Raw genomic sequence first — 19,407 nt, forward strand, 5'->3', positions numbered from 1 at the left:
CTGCATTTCATAGATGAGATTGTGGTTTTATAGTATACAAATATATATATATATATATATATATATTAATTATGATGAAAAAAAATGCAGAATTTAGATGTGAAAGTCTAGTAACATATTATTTAAAAATATACGGCTGAGTCTTGGGAATAAGCCATCGATTCAAGTTTTAAATGGGGGTATAATTTCAAGCACACAATCCGTCTTGTGGCGTGTAAAGTGAAACGAGGGATGTTTGTCAGAATTTGCCTTGGATCTATCGAACATGTGTCATAATAAGGTGTCCTCTCTGACAGATGAAGATTAGAGGATGTGAGGGTGGTGGAGGGTGTCATGTATCTGAGGAGACGGCTGTGGGGTCGAGATGGAACTGTGAATTTCCATAAGTGAAACAGATTGATTTTCTTAAAGTAATTTTGTAGTAAGAGGGATATTTAATAACAGTTTTATGGCTATAAGATTTCCACCGTCTCTCTCATGCACACACACATTACCTCGCATTATTTTTTGATAACTTGATCCTCTCTTGGTTTTTGTATCGGTACCGCGAGAGCATTGCATAATAAGAGCTAGAGAGGAAGGATTAGATAGTTCGAGAGAAAAGTGCAGAGCGCTTATAGGGTGAGGATGAATTATATAGCTATGTATTCAGGTGTCTTCAGTGCAATCATTGTCATACACACATTTAAATAAGTGTATGTATGTTTGCCACTTTCAGTCAAAGGTTTCTGCACTGGATTATGAGGGCCAAGCTATGTTGCCATGGAGACAGCCAGGTTAATGGTCCTTTGCTGTGTGCGTTCATGAGTGCGTGTATGTTTGATTTTATGTATTAGTGCTTATGTGTGTTTGTCCAATGTGAAAGCTGGGTTTTCTCTGTTTATGTCTGTTTTATTTTAGCAGCAGTTTTACCGTTGCTCTGTTCATGACACTGCATCTCAAAAAGACAGGGTTGAAGAAACAATTGTGACACTGACACCCACCTAGCGACACACACACACACACAACACACAAAACTTCACAGTAGCTCTGCACCTCTGCAAGACTGATCATAGTGTTGTCTCAGTACTTCTCATTCTTGTACCATTCATTATGTATGTGTGTATGATTGTGCAGTCTTTTATTTCATCATAAGGGATGCAAAATATATTGTTACCCACATTCTTATACATTAAAAAAAAAGATCTGTAGATGATGTTAAAAGCTATTTTCAAAGGAATCGGATGTGTTTCTTTCAGTAGTATGTGTTGAATGGACTTAAATACGCTAGCTCTGTGTGGATGTAATGATAGCAGTACCAGCTGTATGCTTTCATGCATAAAAGTGAGCAGTTTAAGTGAATTATTTTTGAGGGGGTGTGGGTTTACTTAATCTTGACTAACGATAGTCTGAAATGCATAATGGATAAATAATTAGCCATAGGGGTTAATTTTCATATTCTGTCTTAATTCCATTTGGTTCTGATCTACTTTTAAAATATTACTCCTTTTTTAATCTCAGGTCTACAGATGATCACAGTATGTGTATTATTATTCATACAAAAATGCTGTAGGCCTTTTCAAAATCTGTTTTAGACTATGTTCACAAACTCTTTGATTTTTCTTGTTTAATAGCCAATGGGATGATAAACTGGTTAACACTGAAGCTGCATTGTTGTTGTTGTTGTTGTTGTTGTTTCATGGAATATCTAAACAGCATTCTGTATTTCTACATTCTCTTGTCGCATATAAAATTATCGAAATAACCTTTTGTGTAATAAAAATAATGTCTATATGTCTATAATGTCCACAGATAGATAGATGGATAGACAGAACATAGAGAGATGTGTGTATGTGCGTGCTGGTGTATAAGAAGGAAATGTCTCTGTGTTTTATTCGCCGCTGGATCGATGAAGGATGGTGCTTTGATTACATTATCTTCAGAGGTCTATTCCCATTCAAACCACTGTGCATTTACACTGTCTATAACATCATACATTCTCATAGATCAGAGACAGCCTAATTTAATCAACAAATCCAATCTAAATCAATGCTGTTCGCTCTCAACTCCACAGCCAAGTGAAATACAGTGTATTTCTAAGTGCATTAGATAATGGAGAAGTGATTTCAGGAAGAGAGAGGTGTTTGCTGGGTGATCTTAAATCAAGTGTACAGTTTTGGGAGGTTTGTGTGTGTGTGTGTGGGCGTGTTTTTGTGACATATCAGGACACAAATCTGTATAATGACATGGGTATGACACAGGTATTACAAGGAGGGGGTGACATATGAGGACATAACCCATGTACATATTTTTCAAAATGCTTATAAATCATACAGAATTAGTTTTTTTGAGAAAGTAAAAATGCACCAAGTTTCCTGTGAGAGTAAGGGTTAGGGGTAGGGTTGGTGAAGAGTGATAGAATATACAGTTTGTACAGTATAAAAACCATTACGCCTATGGGATGTCCACACTTTTCACAAAAACAAATGTGTGTGTGTGTGTGTGTGTGCGTACGTGTGGATTCCCGAAGTTCTACCACCATGCTTCTTGCGGCTTTTGCCCACAATCACATCAGCTGTGGCTTTGCATTAGAAAGTGCAAAATAGTTTATAAAGACTGTTAATATGAGTGGATTTTATCTAGTTTCTGAGGTGATGGAGTGAGTAAAAGACCTCTTATGTAATGTAATCCCAGAGTGTGTTTAAGAGTGAAGTTTCCTAATTGAATTTATTTTGGCTGCTCTCTTTGTGTTTCATTCAGATTGAAATTTAGAGCTTTGTGTGGACATGTGTGTGTGTGTGTGTTTTATGTGCATCTTTGCCAAATCTCCAAATAGAAAGTGTTCTTCTCAGATTAGGAAGTAATTTTGGCTCTCAGAAGAGATTGGGTGAAAGGCATGAAGTGAAGGGACAAAAAGGGAAGGGAAAAAAAATAATAAAGAGAGAATCTCTAGCTCACTAAAACAGATCAAAGTCAAGTCAAATCACCTTTATTTATATAGCGCTTTAAACAAAATACATTGCGTGAAAGCAACTGAACAACATTCAATAGGAAACCAGTGTGTCAATAATGCAAAATGACAGTTAATAAACCCAATGAGAGCCAAATGGAATTAGAAGGGAAGGAACAGACGCTTTTGTACATGTGTGTGTATATCCTTTTTTCCAGCAAGGTTAGTTCAGCAGAAGGTATAAGACCCTAAGCTTCATTTTAAATGAAAGGGAAGAGAAAATGATATGAAAACGCGGCATGTGTCCAGGTGCTGCAACATCAGATGGAGTTTCTATGATTTCGCACTGTCTCTGTGGTGTCAGATGCAGACACTTGTGGACGCTTGTTGTGATGCTTTTATGGACCATTCAGCTTGTTGTAATTCAAGCTTTAAGCTTAAGTATCTAAGTAGAATGTGTTGCTTTGTAAAAGATAATAAGACCACTGAAAGAGAAAAAGGTTAAGTAACAACACTTGAAGCCTATGCAAATTATGCAGTTTCAAGATAATTGCTATAAAGGTAAGCTAAATAATTACATATTTAATGTCTGTATTCTTTATATATCTTAATATATTTGTCTTAATATGCTTATAATGTTGTAATGTAGTTCTTGTGGTATAAAGTGTGTATAATGTAGTACTTGCAACTTTCAGCAAATATTAGTAATAAATTCTACTTTCAATAACGCGTTTTTCAGGTTATGTTTCCCATTAATAAAAGAAAAGTATTTGCTTGAGTAATTTTAATCATATTTAGTTGTAGGCTTCAATTGTTGAGCTCAACAAATGTGCCCAGTGGGCTAATGTTTGTTTAAAAATTTAGAAAATGAAATGAGTCTTTATGTGTTTTAGAAAGGATGATAAAACTTCCTTGGTATGACAATTTTATGGAATGATCAAACAATTAATTGATTATCAATTTAACTAATTAGGTAAAACTTTGATATTGTATGATTTTTTTATTGTTGGATAGACGAGTGTGGTGGGACAGGCCAAAATCACAGGTTTCACAATCACAATCACAAAACTAATTTCATTTCAAGCTTTGATAATCTTTAGTCAATTTTTTGTTAGATAATAGCTTATATAGCATATTTAAGGAAAGGTAAAGGAAAAAGATGCCAGTTTGTACCCTATTCGTTGCCGTTTTCAGTACCTATTCGTGGATTCATATTTAAAGAGTTTAATGCAGTACAATGCACATGATAACACATTAAATAACTCAGGAAATTGTATGCTGATTATGTATTTTAATGCATTATATTTTTATATATATTATAAATGAGGCCATACAAATGATTACAAGCTGTAGGGCATTTAAATGCATAAAGAATAGCTGTAAAGTGAAGTGTTACTAAAGGTTTTTTTAGTTTGACAAGAAAATAGAGTCTGTACAAGAAACGGGAGAAGGATTTTTAAAAGGATCCATTTCTCTCTCAGGAAATGGACACTTCGAAGACTATCATTAAATATTATAATTAAATCTCTTTTTCGTATCTTTTCCTATCAAGATCTGCCTTCAAGCCCTGTGGCTCAGTTCACCTTTCGACCACTGCCCCCTCCGCCTCCCCCGCCCCACGCTTGCACCTGCGCCCGGCCAGCACCGGCTCCCCTTCCAGAGGTGGTGCAGAGGAGCACACTTCCCGCTCGATGCCAACCACTGGACTCCGGGAACAAAGCTGGACAGGATGACAACGGGCAGACGCACAATACCTGGGCACTGAACAGCAACATACCACTAGAGACAAGGTGAAAATACAAACACGTACATTTGTTTTTCTATAAAAGTGGGGTCTTAGCGATTCAACTTTTATTGTTCTATGCTGAGGTAATGATTTTTTTACATGCAAGTCCCTTAAAACTATATCACCTTCCTGCATTTACATTCAGTGTTTTTTGAGGCCATTATCCTCAGTTCTTCATTGAAATCAAAATTTGGCCCATAACAGACTTAAGTTAGGAAAGTTTCCAAAGAAACACCCAACTGATTTTTTAAGTTAAGCTTGATAATAAAATAGACAAAGGAATGACTAATTCTTCAAGACAAAGTGAACGTGCATGAGTTGAGTATGTGTTTGTCTGTGAACGACAGATGGAGAGATATTATGATGATGATGGTGATGATGATGATGATGATGATGATGATGAAGATGAAGATTGAGGGTTGATCTATTCTTCTGAAAGAGAGAAATGGGAGAGTAAATAAATGATGAAGGATAGACGTGTCTGCTTTGAGGGAGGAAATGAAGCTGTCTTCCTGGGGTGATTGTCTTACACGCACACAAACCCCAAAGTTATTGATGAAAATGAAAGCTGTGTGCGCGTGCATACATATGAGCGTGTGTATGTCGGCTTTTCTAGATTTCCAGCAAGGTGAATTTGACAGTAGCGGTCAAACTTATTTTGATTGAGAAGTTGAGCAAACAAGCGTAGCTGTGTCACATATCCGCTCGGATGCTGACAGCTGTTATGTACCTGGAGAGATGTTTATTGTTTTATGAAGATTTGCCATGTTGGTCAAGCATGTAGTTTTCTTTGTCATATTGTGATTTAATAAAGCCACCATTATCCAAATCCAGCTGCCTCCTAACAACACCTATTAACAGATTTCAAGTGCTCTGAACTACACTAAGCACTGCAGCACCTTTTCAAAACTCACCACAAGCAGCAGGCAGCAATGACATGTTTATGCTTGCAGCTATTAGAGGAATGCTGGGTAACTTAACCCTTATGTATTTTTCCAGCAGCTCCAGTCCTGTTTTTTAAACATCACTTAATGCTGTTGAAAGGAGAATGAAGCGTCTGAATGAAGCCAGCAGTAGGAGTGTAGAAATGTAACCTCACTTGCTTACACTTTGAGTTGACATGGCCACACACTTTGGATTGAAGCAGGGCACGGAGTGAATGTCACCCGTTCAGATGTTTCCTTTGAGATTTGGGGGTTAAGGAAAAGCAGATTTACCAATTTTGTAGAGTGGTTCGAAAAATCCTGCCAACTGAATGGAAAGTACTCAGGTTAAAGGGTTGCCTGAGAGATTGACATTGGTGGTGTATCGAGAACGTGTCATCGTCATGGTGATCTCTATACCTGCCGACATGTTGCTCTCTCCCAAATGAACATTCTCAGTTAAATCTGGATCAATAGACCAACATTAACGCACAGAGATGAATCACTCCCATCAGCATATTATTCCAACCACTCGCTGATTCAGTCACCATACACTCTATATGTACTGTGTACTGTATATAGTATACATTACGGTACACTATATAGTGGATGATATACATATAAAATTTTAGCAATCAGCTATCAGAAGCATGAGCATCATTCCCATGCAAATGTGCCCAATTGATTTTTAAATGGAACATCCCAAAAAGTTGTCCAATTATTGTACCTAAATTTATAATGTAGTAAAAAATTATTGTTGTATATGACTTACACCTACAACTGTACTCAAATTTGTTTCAGATGTGCATGACTTTTTGATATTTTTCACATAAAAATATATATTGATGATTTATGTATAAATATATTTAATAATATATAATATACAGTATATTAAAATATTAAATAATTAAATGTCTTCATATATAATATAAAAAAATCTATATTCAAATATTTATGTTTATCAAGTCAAGTTGAGGCTTGCATACAGTGGAAATGTGTGGTGATCACTGGCTGGCGTAAAACATTTTTTGTCTTTTCTTGCATTAGCCACCTAGAGACTACAATGTTATTTCAATCTGAGATTTTTCTGTGCATATGCCATGTTTCATAGTTTTTTAAAAGTGGTTTAAAAACAAGCCCCATACTGGCCATGTAAATTCAAGGCTCTGAGATTTTAGTGAGAAAAGCAGCCAGTGCAAATCTGAACTCTATAACTGTGATCCTCCGTGTTCACACCTGCTCTTTTCTTTCACTCTCTTCTCTTTGTTTTCTGAGTGTTAATTGTTACTTATTTATTCTACAGTAAATAAAGACAGGATTAGTTCTGCATGTCTACGTGTGAAATTAACTTTCTCTTTTTAATGGCTGAGGTAAACTGTAATTTTTCTCTCAGTCTCAAGCCTCAATTTAGCATTGCATGCTCATTTAAACGCTCCTTTCAGGGCTTTGTACGGCATCCCTTTAAGACAATATAAACAAATAACTAGAACTTGCTTGTGTGGTTCTGGCTGTATTCTCATGGAATCGACTCGTCTTTAGTACTTGACATGTATTTAACCCTGAAACAGTATCTGCACTTTTATACATTTCGACATTTGTATTCTGTAGCTGACTGCTTTGGTTATTTAGTCGCTTTGGCTGAAAATATTTTTTTATCATCACTGTAAATTTAATGTATTCATTGAAATTAATTAGATAAAAATAATGTTTACTTTTTTTACAGACTGGACACTGACAGATTGGATTTTGCTAGACAAATTGATATGGGGAAAAAACAGACAATATATTGACATATAATGGCACTTCTTGCAATGCCACAACAATATTTTTCATTATGATATATCTAATAAATTATAATAGATCCATTAATTATCCAATCTGCACATAATGTATTCAGTTTGATTAAAACTGTTCATCTGCTATCAGCCATAATTGTACTTTTATATAAAGTGCTTTTGTGAGTCTCCTTTTGCAAGCAGGGTTTTGCTAACTTTGTAGGGCCCAAATGTACCCGGAAATATAGTAAAACCTGAAACGACCTATTTTGTGGGGACCTTTGGGAACACACGACAGTGAAAACAACACCATAAATGGACTAAACAATGTTTCTATAAAAATTGAAAAATGCCAGAAGCTGTGTGTTGGGGGTACGGTTTTGTTTTGGGTGTACTAATTAGTTTAATTCAAAGAACAACAGATGGGTAGTCTCCACTTTAATATAAACAGACTTGTGTATGTGTGTGTGTGTGTGTGTGTTCAGTCTTTCACCATAATCTTCAATCCATATCGATGTCATCATGCCTTTTTTTTTGTCTTATCAGCATATGAACTTGTTAAATGTGTTTAGACTGATCTGTTTTTCAATGATTTTGTTCCCTTTTATTGATTGACCCTTTGTGTCTTTAGAAGAGTTGCACACATTTACCCTGGTCCAGCTTTAGCTGATGTTGCAAAGAGATCAATTTGATTCAGTTGAGAATCATGTGTATCTTGGGAATTTGAAGATGTCTTCTGTTGCCTTTGGGCTTTTAACCTAAAAGCTGTAACCAATTTCCCCATGGCTATCTGTCAATCTGTCTGTCATCGTGATGACACGACTAAACACCATGTTTCTGCGCCTGTGTGCCTCACAGACTAACCGGTCTAGCTGCATGTCAGAATAAAAAAGGGAACTTTTGATCTTAAAAATAACTACAAGGGCTTTAAGAACTCGGGGAGCTGACATGACATGTAGCAGTGACAGCAGTGTCCTGCATCTAAAACTTCTAAAGCTACTTTTTTTGTATAATTCTTATGAAATTCTTATGTGTGCAGTTTTTATTATCACATATTATTTAAGAGACTAAGAAGTACACCTAAAATATTGTACATATGCATTTAGGTAAATTTCAATCTTAAATCTTAACATTAAAAAGTTGTTGTTATTATTACTATTATTAATTTATTTTTATTTAGTAACTGCCCTTCCATTGTAACATTACTTAGTGCATGACAACACCTCTGAGTAAATTGTTTTTAAGCAGGCACCTCTGTGTAATTAATATCATAATTAATCTAAAGGATGTTATCTAATAATGGCTCATTAATCTCTTGTGCTAAATATCTGTAATTAAATGCACGTGAGTGCAAATGACTCCAATTAGTAAACGAAGCAAGTGAGACACTCAGATTGCACCTCTCTCTTCCTTTCTCACCATTTTGCTCTCTCTATCTCTCTTTGACTCCGTCTTCCAGGTGTAATTTTAGATATTCATAAAGAAATTGATTGACGGATCAAATAGCACATAACACGTTGATTTCTTTCCTTTACAGGCACTTCTTATTCAAGCATAGTTCAGGTTCATCTGCCATTTTCAATGCGGCCAATCAGAATTACCCTCTGACGTCCAGCACGGTGTATTCGCCGCCTCCAAGGCCTCTACCCAGAACCACCCTCTCCAGGCCGCTCTTCTCATTCAGCAAACCCTACCGCTGCTGTAACTGGAAATGTACGGCTTTGAGCGCCAGCGCAATTACGCTGACTCTCGCTCTTCTGCTGACGTACATCATCGGTGAGTTTCATATCTCTCCGCCTCAATGTCTCTCTCTCTTTCTCTCCCTCTCTCTGTCCATGGCTGCTGTCATGCTTGTTGGGATCATATAGAATTAGCAGAACTCACACTGTGAAAAACTCTATTAGAGAGATGAATATTTATGAACGAGGGATTAGGGAGAATGAGAGATGAAAGAGTAAATATCCCACAAGGCCATTCAGAGGTTAATGGTGTTAAAGTTTTGTTTAGCCAAGTCACCGTTTGCGTGTGTGAAAGAGAGAGAGGTGCTTTTGCACCTTAGTATACTGACTTCATTTTGTCTGGCTTTCACCCGCTCACAGGCATTTCTCTTGAAAATCTCAGTAAAACATGATGTGTGTTTTAAAGAAAAACATTAGGGTAAAAGGTTTCATCCATTAACGCTTGAAAGGCTGCAGTTAATAAAGTCGCTGGTCAGAAGTTCACATGGAAGCCTCTTAAACAGTAATCGTGTCTGGGAGTGTGTTTCTCGCTAATGAAATGAGGACATCTGCGATTCCCAAACACGTCTGACATTTGTGATGTTAACTTCTGTCGTGCATTGTGTATATCTGTTCTGAACACAATCCATTTGTAATTATGGCTTTCCACAGAACAACTCTTTTTTTTGTTTCTTTGTTTTTTAATATACAATAACAAAGCACAAAGGGAATTATTATTATTATTATCAATGCTGAAAACAGTTGTTCTGCCTAATGTTTTTGTGAAAACCATGATATTACTTTTTAGGATTTCTTGATAAATTAAAAAAACATTTATTTGAATTTAGAAATAGTTTGTTGCATTATAACTGCTTTACTGTATCAAATTAGTATCACTGTATTTTAAAAATTAGTATCAATTTCTTAAAAACAAAATTTAAATGGTATATTATTATTATTATCATTATTATTAACAGTTGAATATTGAACATACAAGTAAATGTGGGTTTGCCTACATTCTGCAAGTGGTTAATTTATTTAATTTTATTATATATCATTTTTTATTATTATTATAATAGCAAATGAGTCATATGTTATTCACAGCTTTAAATTATTATTTATTTTTCCGTCATGACAACTTTACCTTCATGATGACACATTTTTAATATTTGGGTGAACTATTCCATTAATTATGCCAGAGAACCCGTTTACTGGATGTGGGTGAGTGTGTGCACGCTTGTGCTCTGGAGATGTTCCGTTAATGATCGTATGGTCATCTTTCACCCCATCGTTAGTGGCACCCTGTCTAAACAGATGCGATTCGTCTGCTTTGTCTCTTGACTTTCATTCTTATCTAACAATCTAAATGTGCTCTCAGTTCATTTTCTGGGCAAATGAAGGGAAGCTAAGGGATAAAGGGATTAAAGATAAAGAGGAACATAAAGAACAAATGAATCTGCATTATCTTCACATGCTGAACAAAAACTTTTGTCCTGTCGAGTGAAAGCATCACTGATGAGAAGAAAAAGATCCATAAAACATGGTAACTGAAAACGTGATGTGCCAGTGCTGAAGTCTAATTTAATTGGTCAATAGGCGTATCATAAATAAACTTATCTGAAGTGTCCCATTGTCTTTTAGGTTAATGTTAGGGTTGGGTTAAGGTTAGCATCAGGGCAGTATATTTCTACACTAAATCTTCTGGAATACTCCTTTAAATATGTTACAAATTAAAATGTTGGAGCGGAGACTAATAAACTTTGTTGTATAACTAAAAGCATTAGAAAATATATATTTAAAAAATTAAATGGGAAGTGAGATATGTGTTATTTTATGGATGATGGACTTTAAAGGAAGTTTAATGGAGTCAAATCATGCAAACTTTCAGCTGTATTCTGTTGGTGTGAATTCTTGTAAGGTATGATTAAATAATTATCATTAGAGAAAGAATGAGGGACAGTATCAAGTTCACTGTATAGATTAAGGTAAGATGTTTTAATAGAGTGTTTATCCTAAGAGAAGGGTTTTAATTTGTCTGTGTGTATGTTTAATTGAATGAGTTTAATGAGGCTGTATCATCTGGCCTCACCACAATCTTTACTTTAACAAGCACACATAAGCTTCTAGACTTGCACCACACTATGAAGACATTAAGTAGGGTGTGTGTGTGTGTGTGTGTGTGTGTGTGTGTGTGTGTGTGTGTGTGTGTGTGTGTGTGTTTTTGTTATGCACTAATTGAGTCAAGGACTCTGCAGGGACAGAGAGAGAGAGGCAATCAATAATTGTTGATGAAAATGTATCAAAGGCATTGAGTGAATCTGTGTGTGAGACTTTTAGACATTATACTTATTTTCCGAACATCATGATGCATTGCCCCACAATAACAGTGTGGTGCACAAAACATTTTATTATGTGTGAGTTTTTTGGTGTGTCAAAGGTAGCTGTCTGTGGGTGTGCATTGCTCACTTAGGAGGGATAAATGGGAGGTGTTTTTGTATGAGTTCAATGACCCAGATAGCTAATAGTATCCAGGGAACTCAGTAAGATGGTTTCAGCCAGAAGAACCTTCATCCATCCAAACTAAGAATGTCAATGTTGATTTATTGTGGTAAAGGGGCTTCAAAATCAGTCCGAAATTAAAGTTAATATTGAAATTGACAATATTAGTTGTTGTGTGTGTGTGGGTGTCATAATTTAATTTGACTTATATGGAACCATTTTAAACAGCCTTTTAGCAAAGCCTAGATTACATTGTGACATGACAGGATGAAACCAGCAGATCTTTTTGTTGTTGTAATGTTTTTCGTTTGTCATATTATATATGCATTAATAGGTATTGCTGAATAAAGGTGGGTGGTAATATGTTAATGTTTCTGCTATCACATTTAAGGATTTCAGGATGAGCCATTTTTACCACTGAATTTCAATATCTGGTATTTTTGAACGAAGTTTTTTGAGGAAGTTGAGTTCTAGAAGTTTCTTTATTATTTGATCTTAGTACAATTAAATTTTATTTAAAAATATAAACGATAATTTGCGTGGCATTATAGGAGAAGGCGGGGCAGGACACACACAACATTAAAAGCATAAAAAGGCCATGCAGCAGGAAGCAGTTGACATATGAGTTTGAGTGTGGGAGTAATTTTCTCTCTGCTGAATCTAGCAGCATCTGCTATATTATTAATTTTCACTTTATACATGCATCCTGTTCCTAATATTTCCTTCTACCTGACATGCTTAGTACAGCAACCACATATGTGATCTATTTGTGCACACGTATACATATACAAGTTTTTACTAGAGCCGTCAGTCTCAATTGAATTATTCAGTTCATTTTCAATGTCTTTCATCTTTCATAATAATGTAATATAATTTAATAATCCTCTGTGGAATTTTCACAGCAAATATAGATATATACAAGTAATTTGATTAATTAGTAACATTCCTACTGTAGTTTTCACGCACACAAATGCATAGACGCAGAAAAGATTTTTGCAATTTTACTAATTTGAATTTGTGAAAAGGGCTTCATAGCTTCAAAAGCAGTTGAAATGCATGTTTATAGATCATAATGTGTCTTTTATGATCAAAACACTAGATCAATGAAAAAAAACTCTGGAGAACCTACAACCCCCCACTCGGCAGTGGCTTTCTGCCGTTCCATTATAACTGAAAATAAATCAAAAGGTTGCTTTTTGTGAATCTGTGTGTGCTTGCATGTTTGTTTCCAGAAGACGAAGACACACCCTTAGGCTAAGCAGTAGGGGGTTTCAACTGATTTTTGTTTAGAGAACCCATATACCCTTGCATTTATATATGTGATTATCTTTGTGAGTGAAAAAGCCAGTGCTCGCAGAGAGCTATCCAGATAAACTGCAGCTTCTAAAGTCTGTACTTAAGACAATTAAACAGGTTGAGAGGTGAAGCTGTTTTAAGGTCCTTTGGTTAAAGCTCATTTAGAGTGATTGGATGAATTTATTAACATGTTAGTCTACATGAGAACAAAGCTTTATCCCTGCTTCATATGCAGTATTTTTCTCCCTGCGTTGGGTACTGCACAATATTGCAGAACTATATTGTATATTAACAGTATTTTACATTTAGATAATCTTATTTGCAATTTGTCATCTAAAAACACTAATACTGTAATATCATTGTTAAATTTAATCTTTAGCGAATCTCAAAAAGAAAATCCTTTTTCACACAGTGTGTTATAGTACTGTGATCTCAATTTATTTGGAGCGTGATTGTTTGTAGTATCTTATTTTTATTATTTTATAAATATATTTAAAGAAATGACTAGAATTTTACTGTCAGTCATTCATTGTTTATCAGCCCATAACCTGAAAAAATTATCATCCTACTAACATTATCAGTGAGTTGTAATATAGATGTCTTTTTATGCTTTTCATCTATCATGTAGATGTTTACATGAAACAGTGCAAATTTTACTCTGCTTTTAAGAATACAATTTGTTTTGTTGAAGCTTCTACAATTTTTTCTTGGGAGACATAAAAACAGACACAAATGAGACAATTGTTTATATACCTTGAGGGTATACATCTACAACAAAATAATGAATAAAAATGAAGATTATTGAATTGCATAGTTTATAACATTTAATCTGGAAAAATTACTGTAGATGAAAATGTTTGATTTCATATTGAAATCTCTAACTTTCCATTGCAGACTTTGGGAACTTGGTGAGTCTGAAGGCCAAGTGAGACGTTGTTTGAGATCTCTAGAGAAGAGACGTATGAGATTACTAGGGTACTTTTTACTTTCTCTCCGAAGAAAAAATCTCTGTCCTTTTATTTTCCATTTTATCGCTGTCTAGGAGAAACAGTTGAGATTTGCATTTATTCATTTATTAGACGCTTTTATCCAAAGTGATTCACAAACGAGGAATACTTAAACAAAAGCAATTCATCCTTGCAGTACAATAATTGAAATGTGGCACAATAAAAAGTTTTAAAATTGCTCAGAAAAGAACAAAGTACAAGCTATTACAAAGATATAAGTGAGAGGGTAGAGAATGGAGAAGTTTTTTTTTTCATTAACAGTTGTGTGTTGTCTATTTGTTGTTGTTTTAAGGTAGAGAGGGATTCAGCTCTTCTGATGGAGTCAGATGGAAAAGTTTATTCCACCATCAAAGTACATTGAATGTGATGGTACGAGAGAGTCATTCTGCACCTCTCTATACTGGTAGTAGTATGACTTTCTCTCATCGACCTCAGATTTCTGGAGGGAACATTGATTTACAGAAGTGAGTGGAGGTAGGAGGGTGCAGATTCGGTGAGTGCCTTGCAATTGATGCAGTCAGTAACTGACAGCTAGTGGAGTGGGACAAAGAGAGACATAACATGTTATCTCTGGGGTTCATTGAAAACCAGATGCGCTGCCACATTCTGAATCATTAGCAGAGGTTTGACTGTGGCTGAAAGAGCATTAGAATAGTCCAGTTGAGTGAGCTTTGGCAAGGAGTTTGGCAAGAGATTTCAGTTGCAATTTTTAATCAGAAGTGTAAGTTTTACTTGAGAGTGTACAGTAGAGTCTGCATAAATGAAAATAGTAATCTAATCACAATTTATGGAATCTGTACATCAAGCTGGAATAGAAGGTGTTTTATCACATCATCTTTTGATGCACCTTTTGACAAGCATCTCATCACCATTTCGCATATTTTTTCCTTTTATCTGCCAGTTTCTGCACGTTGCATGTGAAAATGAATGGGTGTATGCATTCGCAGATTAATTCCACTTCATTTGCATTCGTCAGTTCGCAGTCAGCTTTTATCAGCAGCAGTCACTTGTCATTTAGGCTCCTTTGAACCAGGGTGATGTACAGTGCTCTGGGTGCACAAACAGTCCTGCTGAAGAAACCACCAGTTTAGGATCCCTCCTGCTTTGCTTCTCACCCTAGGTGTGTAAATGTTCGTGTTTCTGGCTCAGATAATTCAATACAAAGCTTTTACAGGCCTAAAATCATCAACAATGTATTGATCCTATTGTAATTTGGAGAATATCATCTGGGGCTGTGCAAAGACAATAATGTTGATGTGACAGGCATTGACAAGTAGTGTTAAAAAAAAGACCAATAATTTACTTTTTTTGTTTGTTTGTTTACCTACCAATCAAGTAATGCATTGTGATGCAGATTTTCTATCACAATATACTGTACTACTTTTACTATTTTATATGTTTGCAAAAGATGCTCATAAACATGTTATGTGAAATAGCTTCAGTGCAGTACTAAATTAAAACCTTCATACAATTATGTTCCCACTTATTTTTTATTTAATTATTGTATCTAAATGTAGTGTATTCTATTTTGTGATTTCACTGAAACAGAGAGCATTTGAATAGAGAAATGAAGTATATACAAATTAAGTGTGTGTATTTATCTCAGCATCTTCAAATCAACAGTGACTTTATATTAGCTGTCAACACCTTTGTAAATCAGACGTGAATGCTTTCCACATTTACTGAAAACAGAAATATACATCTGAGGTTATTTCACTCTCAGTCATCCCCTTTTATCAGTTGTTAAAAAAAAAAGCTAAAGTTGAAGTTATATTTGAAGTGTAAAACCGAAGTGTTATTTTTTCTATCCTAAGTGACATAGGGTGATGTTGGGCCACAAGTAGTCCTTACAAAACATATTTAATTTCTAAATCTAATCTAAATGCTCTCCGTTCCATTGAAATCACAAAATAACATGCTCCACAGTTATTGATATACATACTATAAATTGACTCACAGATGTAGTTTTCTTTTCTTTCTTTCTTTTTTTTCATCAGTTGTCAGTCAAAAAAGATTCTAACTTGTGACTTCTCACACTTAAACCAGGTGTTTTCTTCTGAGCCAGATCAGCTCATTATCAGGTTGGGGTCTGAGCCCCTCCTAGAACTGAAAACTAGAATAGCTCTACACTGGAAAAGGGTTTTGTGGTTTACCCTTTTACCCTCTTCCCACCATGCACTGCATAAATAATGAATTAAATTGCATTTGCTTGCCAGTTTTATTTAAATTTGTATTATTGATTGTGTTGGGAACATGTTTGGTAAGTAGATGTTTTGTGATTTCAGGCTTTGAGTTTCAGTTCTTCTACTCAAAACAGTTATTTAATTGAGTGTTGGCCTTTCAGTATTGAGATCTGTGTGTGTCATATGACGTTGCTAAAAAAGAACATTATGTTTTGTATTTGGTGTAATGAAATGTGTTTATGCAGTTTAAGGTTTAAAAAAAAAACATTATTTTCCACATACTGTACATTATTTTTTTCTCCTCTATGCCTTGCCTTTCCATGTTCACAAAGTTTGTATGCACAGACATCTGTTGTGGGCGTTCTTGGCAGTTTTTACAAGACTTTTTTAATAGTGTTCATATCGATATCGGATTTATATCGTATCGACCGAAATTAAGAAATATATTGTGATATAAATTTTAGCCATATTGTCCAGCCCTACCCTCACCATACTGTGATGCGGTGTCCCAGCGCGATGAGACAAAAACAATAAAACCCATTATAAACGAGGCATTTGTTGTATCCAGTGGGGACATAATTACTGATTATAATGACTCATTGTTACGGGCCGTCGGACATCACCCTTAACATAAAGGAGAGACGCACACAGATCAGCTCCTATCACAATAAGGGGTATGTTTATTTAACAGAATGGGTATCAAATGATACGTTGGTTAACGATAAAGAGACAACCACGAAGCCGGAATGTTTTCTACTGCCGGGTGGACTACTAGACGACAATCTCTCAAAAGACAGGAAGCACGGCTGTGCATCGACTCTGTTCTCAGTCTCTGGGTGCGCGCTCAGGAGCGTAATGAGAAGCCTTTTATAGCACAGGTAGGCTTCGCGCAGGTGTGGCTCGTCATCTACAATTAAGACAAGGGGAAGGGACATTGCACTCATACATGTGTAGGAACAAACACCAGGGACGTAACACTCATGCTGTCTTTTTACGCATTGCGTATCATGCTGCGTAAACATAAAACCATGTTTGTATTTGTGATTGGAGAAACAATTACTACTCTACCCTGCTCAAAACTCACGTTTGAATCATCAGTGGCAAATTCTTTAAATATGAAAACAAACAGGCTGCGTTATTTGTCAGAATAGCTGGCATTATAGGCTACTTTCCCAGGAAACAATTTTTGTGCTCCATAAAATGCGCTACACACATCTGAATATTTGGGTTGAAATGTTCTGTAACTTAACCACTGATTTCTAATTGTGTCCTCTTTTGGAAGGCCAAACAAAGTAGTTCCTCTTTCGCAATGAAACACACAGCGTCTTCACAACATGGCAGTGTTGGCAATCAAAGTTACTTTCTTTGCATGAACATTTGGGCGATGTTATCCAGATCTTCCCACATCGTGACGTAGATATGGGGGGCGTGTTTAAAAGAGGCATTTTAGGAGGCCGTGGATGTGGATTCCTCTGGAAATACGACCCCGCAGAATGTTCATGCAAAGCATTTTTACATCATCTCAACAAGCGAAGATCAATTCACACAAACTCTCTTCACCTGTCATTGGCTGTAAGCCCCTCCCTCAGAGGCTGTCCGCCCAGCCTCATAACTGCTCTATTAATTTAACCTAAACTGCCCGTCTACAGCATTACTCATCTAAATAACATTTCCATCATCTCAGAACAGCAGCTGGATGTGAAAACGTCCACCTCCTGCCCGTTACATCCCCTAATTCAATATCTTCCAGACCATTCTCTGTAGATGTCCTCAGGGCGATCGGGTTTTTGCCCGGATGCGGAGCTTGTGACTTTTTTCAACATTGACTCGCCGCCACAGTGGCCAGCTCACAAAAGCTCATTGTTCTCATTGACCGATAGCCAGGGCACACAATTAACGAATCCATTTCTTTTGGCCCAGCTTCCTAGCCGAGGATATTAACAAGCTGTGGAGTGACAGTAAACTCAGAGCTGAACTATTTCTCAGTCTCAGGGCAATCTGCTATTCAGCATCAAGGTTAAAGCCAGCTTTGATGTATGTGGGACTTTTGTCTAGTGAACAGCTCTCAGTCCTTTCCTGTGAAATGCGTCTCTTTGTCTTTCTCTTTATATATCTCTCTTTCTCTTTTTCTCATGCACACGCACACGTGAGCAACAGATGCTGTAGTTAATGTTGTATGTTTCCTGTCCGGCGCTCTACAAATCATGTTAAAATCTGTTGATTTAACAAAGGTTTGATTAATATCCTCCTCCTGGCTTTTTCCAGTAGTCCATCTTGTCGAAAGAGAGAATGCGAAAAGTGGGGGAGAAGGGTCAGAGAGAAAAATGGCAGAGAGAGAAGGGGAGAGAGAGATTTTTCTCTTCATTAGCGGTTGTAAAGAGAGAACTAGCAGAGAGGTTAGAGGTTTTAAGGGATCAATGTTTGCTGTCCAAGGCTCTGAGTCCTGTAGGGGAAAGAAATGTGGCCTCCGTGGAATTTATGAGACCTTCCAGACGTGCACCTTTAAAGAGCTTTGTGATCCCGTGCACACACATGCACACAGGACAGCTCTCGCTTATGCACACACCTACAGAACGCTTTGTGATGTCATCGATCCGTCTTTTCAATTTCTCTTCTGTCAGTCTCACCCACCTCCTTTTTTTGTCCTGTGTGAAGCTCTGGTCTGTCCATATGCAGTGTGTTTGTGTGTGTGATAGAGTGTGTGTGTGTATATATATATATATATATAATATATTTTTTTTTTTTTTTTTTTTTCCAAACTGACAAGTAAACTCTAATGAACTGTTTCTTGAACTTTGGCCACTTATTTCTTTTTTTTTTCTTTTTTTACTCCTCTGTAACACCTTTTTCTTTGTTTTGTTTTTTATGAAGGAAAATTGTCTTAAACTTTTACTATGTTTAATTGGTTTACCCTTAGTTAAGAACTTCGTTCTTAAAATATGAAAATCCCTCAAAAACATACTGTACATATTGTTCTTGAACTTTAGACAATTTAAAAAACTAAACTTAAAAACTTTTTTTACCACATTTTATTGTTTTATACTTGTCAAATACCCAGACTTTTACTCCTAAAATATGAAAATCCTATATAAAATTATTATCTAAACATAGTGAAATAATTGTAAAGCATTTAATGATTTTATATTTTGTGTCCTTTTTAACATTTAAACCATTATTATTATTATTATTATTATTGTATTTATGAATTTATTTTCTCCTTTCTTTTATTTTGTCTCAGTTACAACACATTGACTGCTATCAGTCCCAGAACATAAATTGAGTGGTGGAAAT

At 35.8% G+C, this 19,407-nt stretch overlaps 1 protein-coding gene across 2 annotated transcripts in view; it reads left to right on the plus strand.

The window, feature by feature from the left end:
• The window catches only part of LOC132139877 (teneurin-1-like), a 154,297-nt gene that overhangs the window by 77,701 nt on the left and 57,189 nt on the right, over window positions 1-19,407 (plus strand). For both annotated transcript variants that reach the window (XM_059548546.1, XM_059548545.1), the window contains exons 4-5: window positions 4,482-4,719; window positions 8,951-9,189. In XM_059548546.1, coding sequence (XP_059404529.1) covers window positions 4,482-4,719; window positions 8,951-9,189 — 477 coding nt within the window. The remainder of the gene's footprint in view (window positions 1-4,481; window positions 4,720-8,950; window positions 9,190-19,407) is intronic.

The sequence above is a fragment of the Carassius carassius genome, chromosome 4, assembly GCF_963082965.1.
Source record: "Carassius carassius chromosome 4, fCarCar2.1, whole genome shotgun sequence".
NCBI lineage: Eukaryota > Metazoa > Chordata > Actinopteri > Cypriniformes > Cyprinidae > Carassius > Carassius carassius.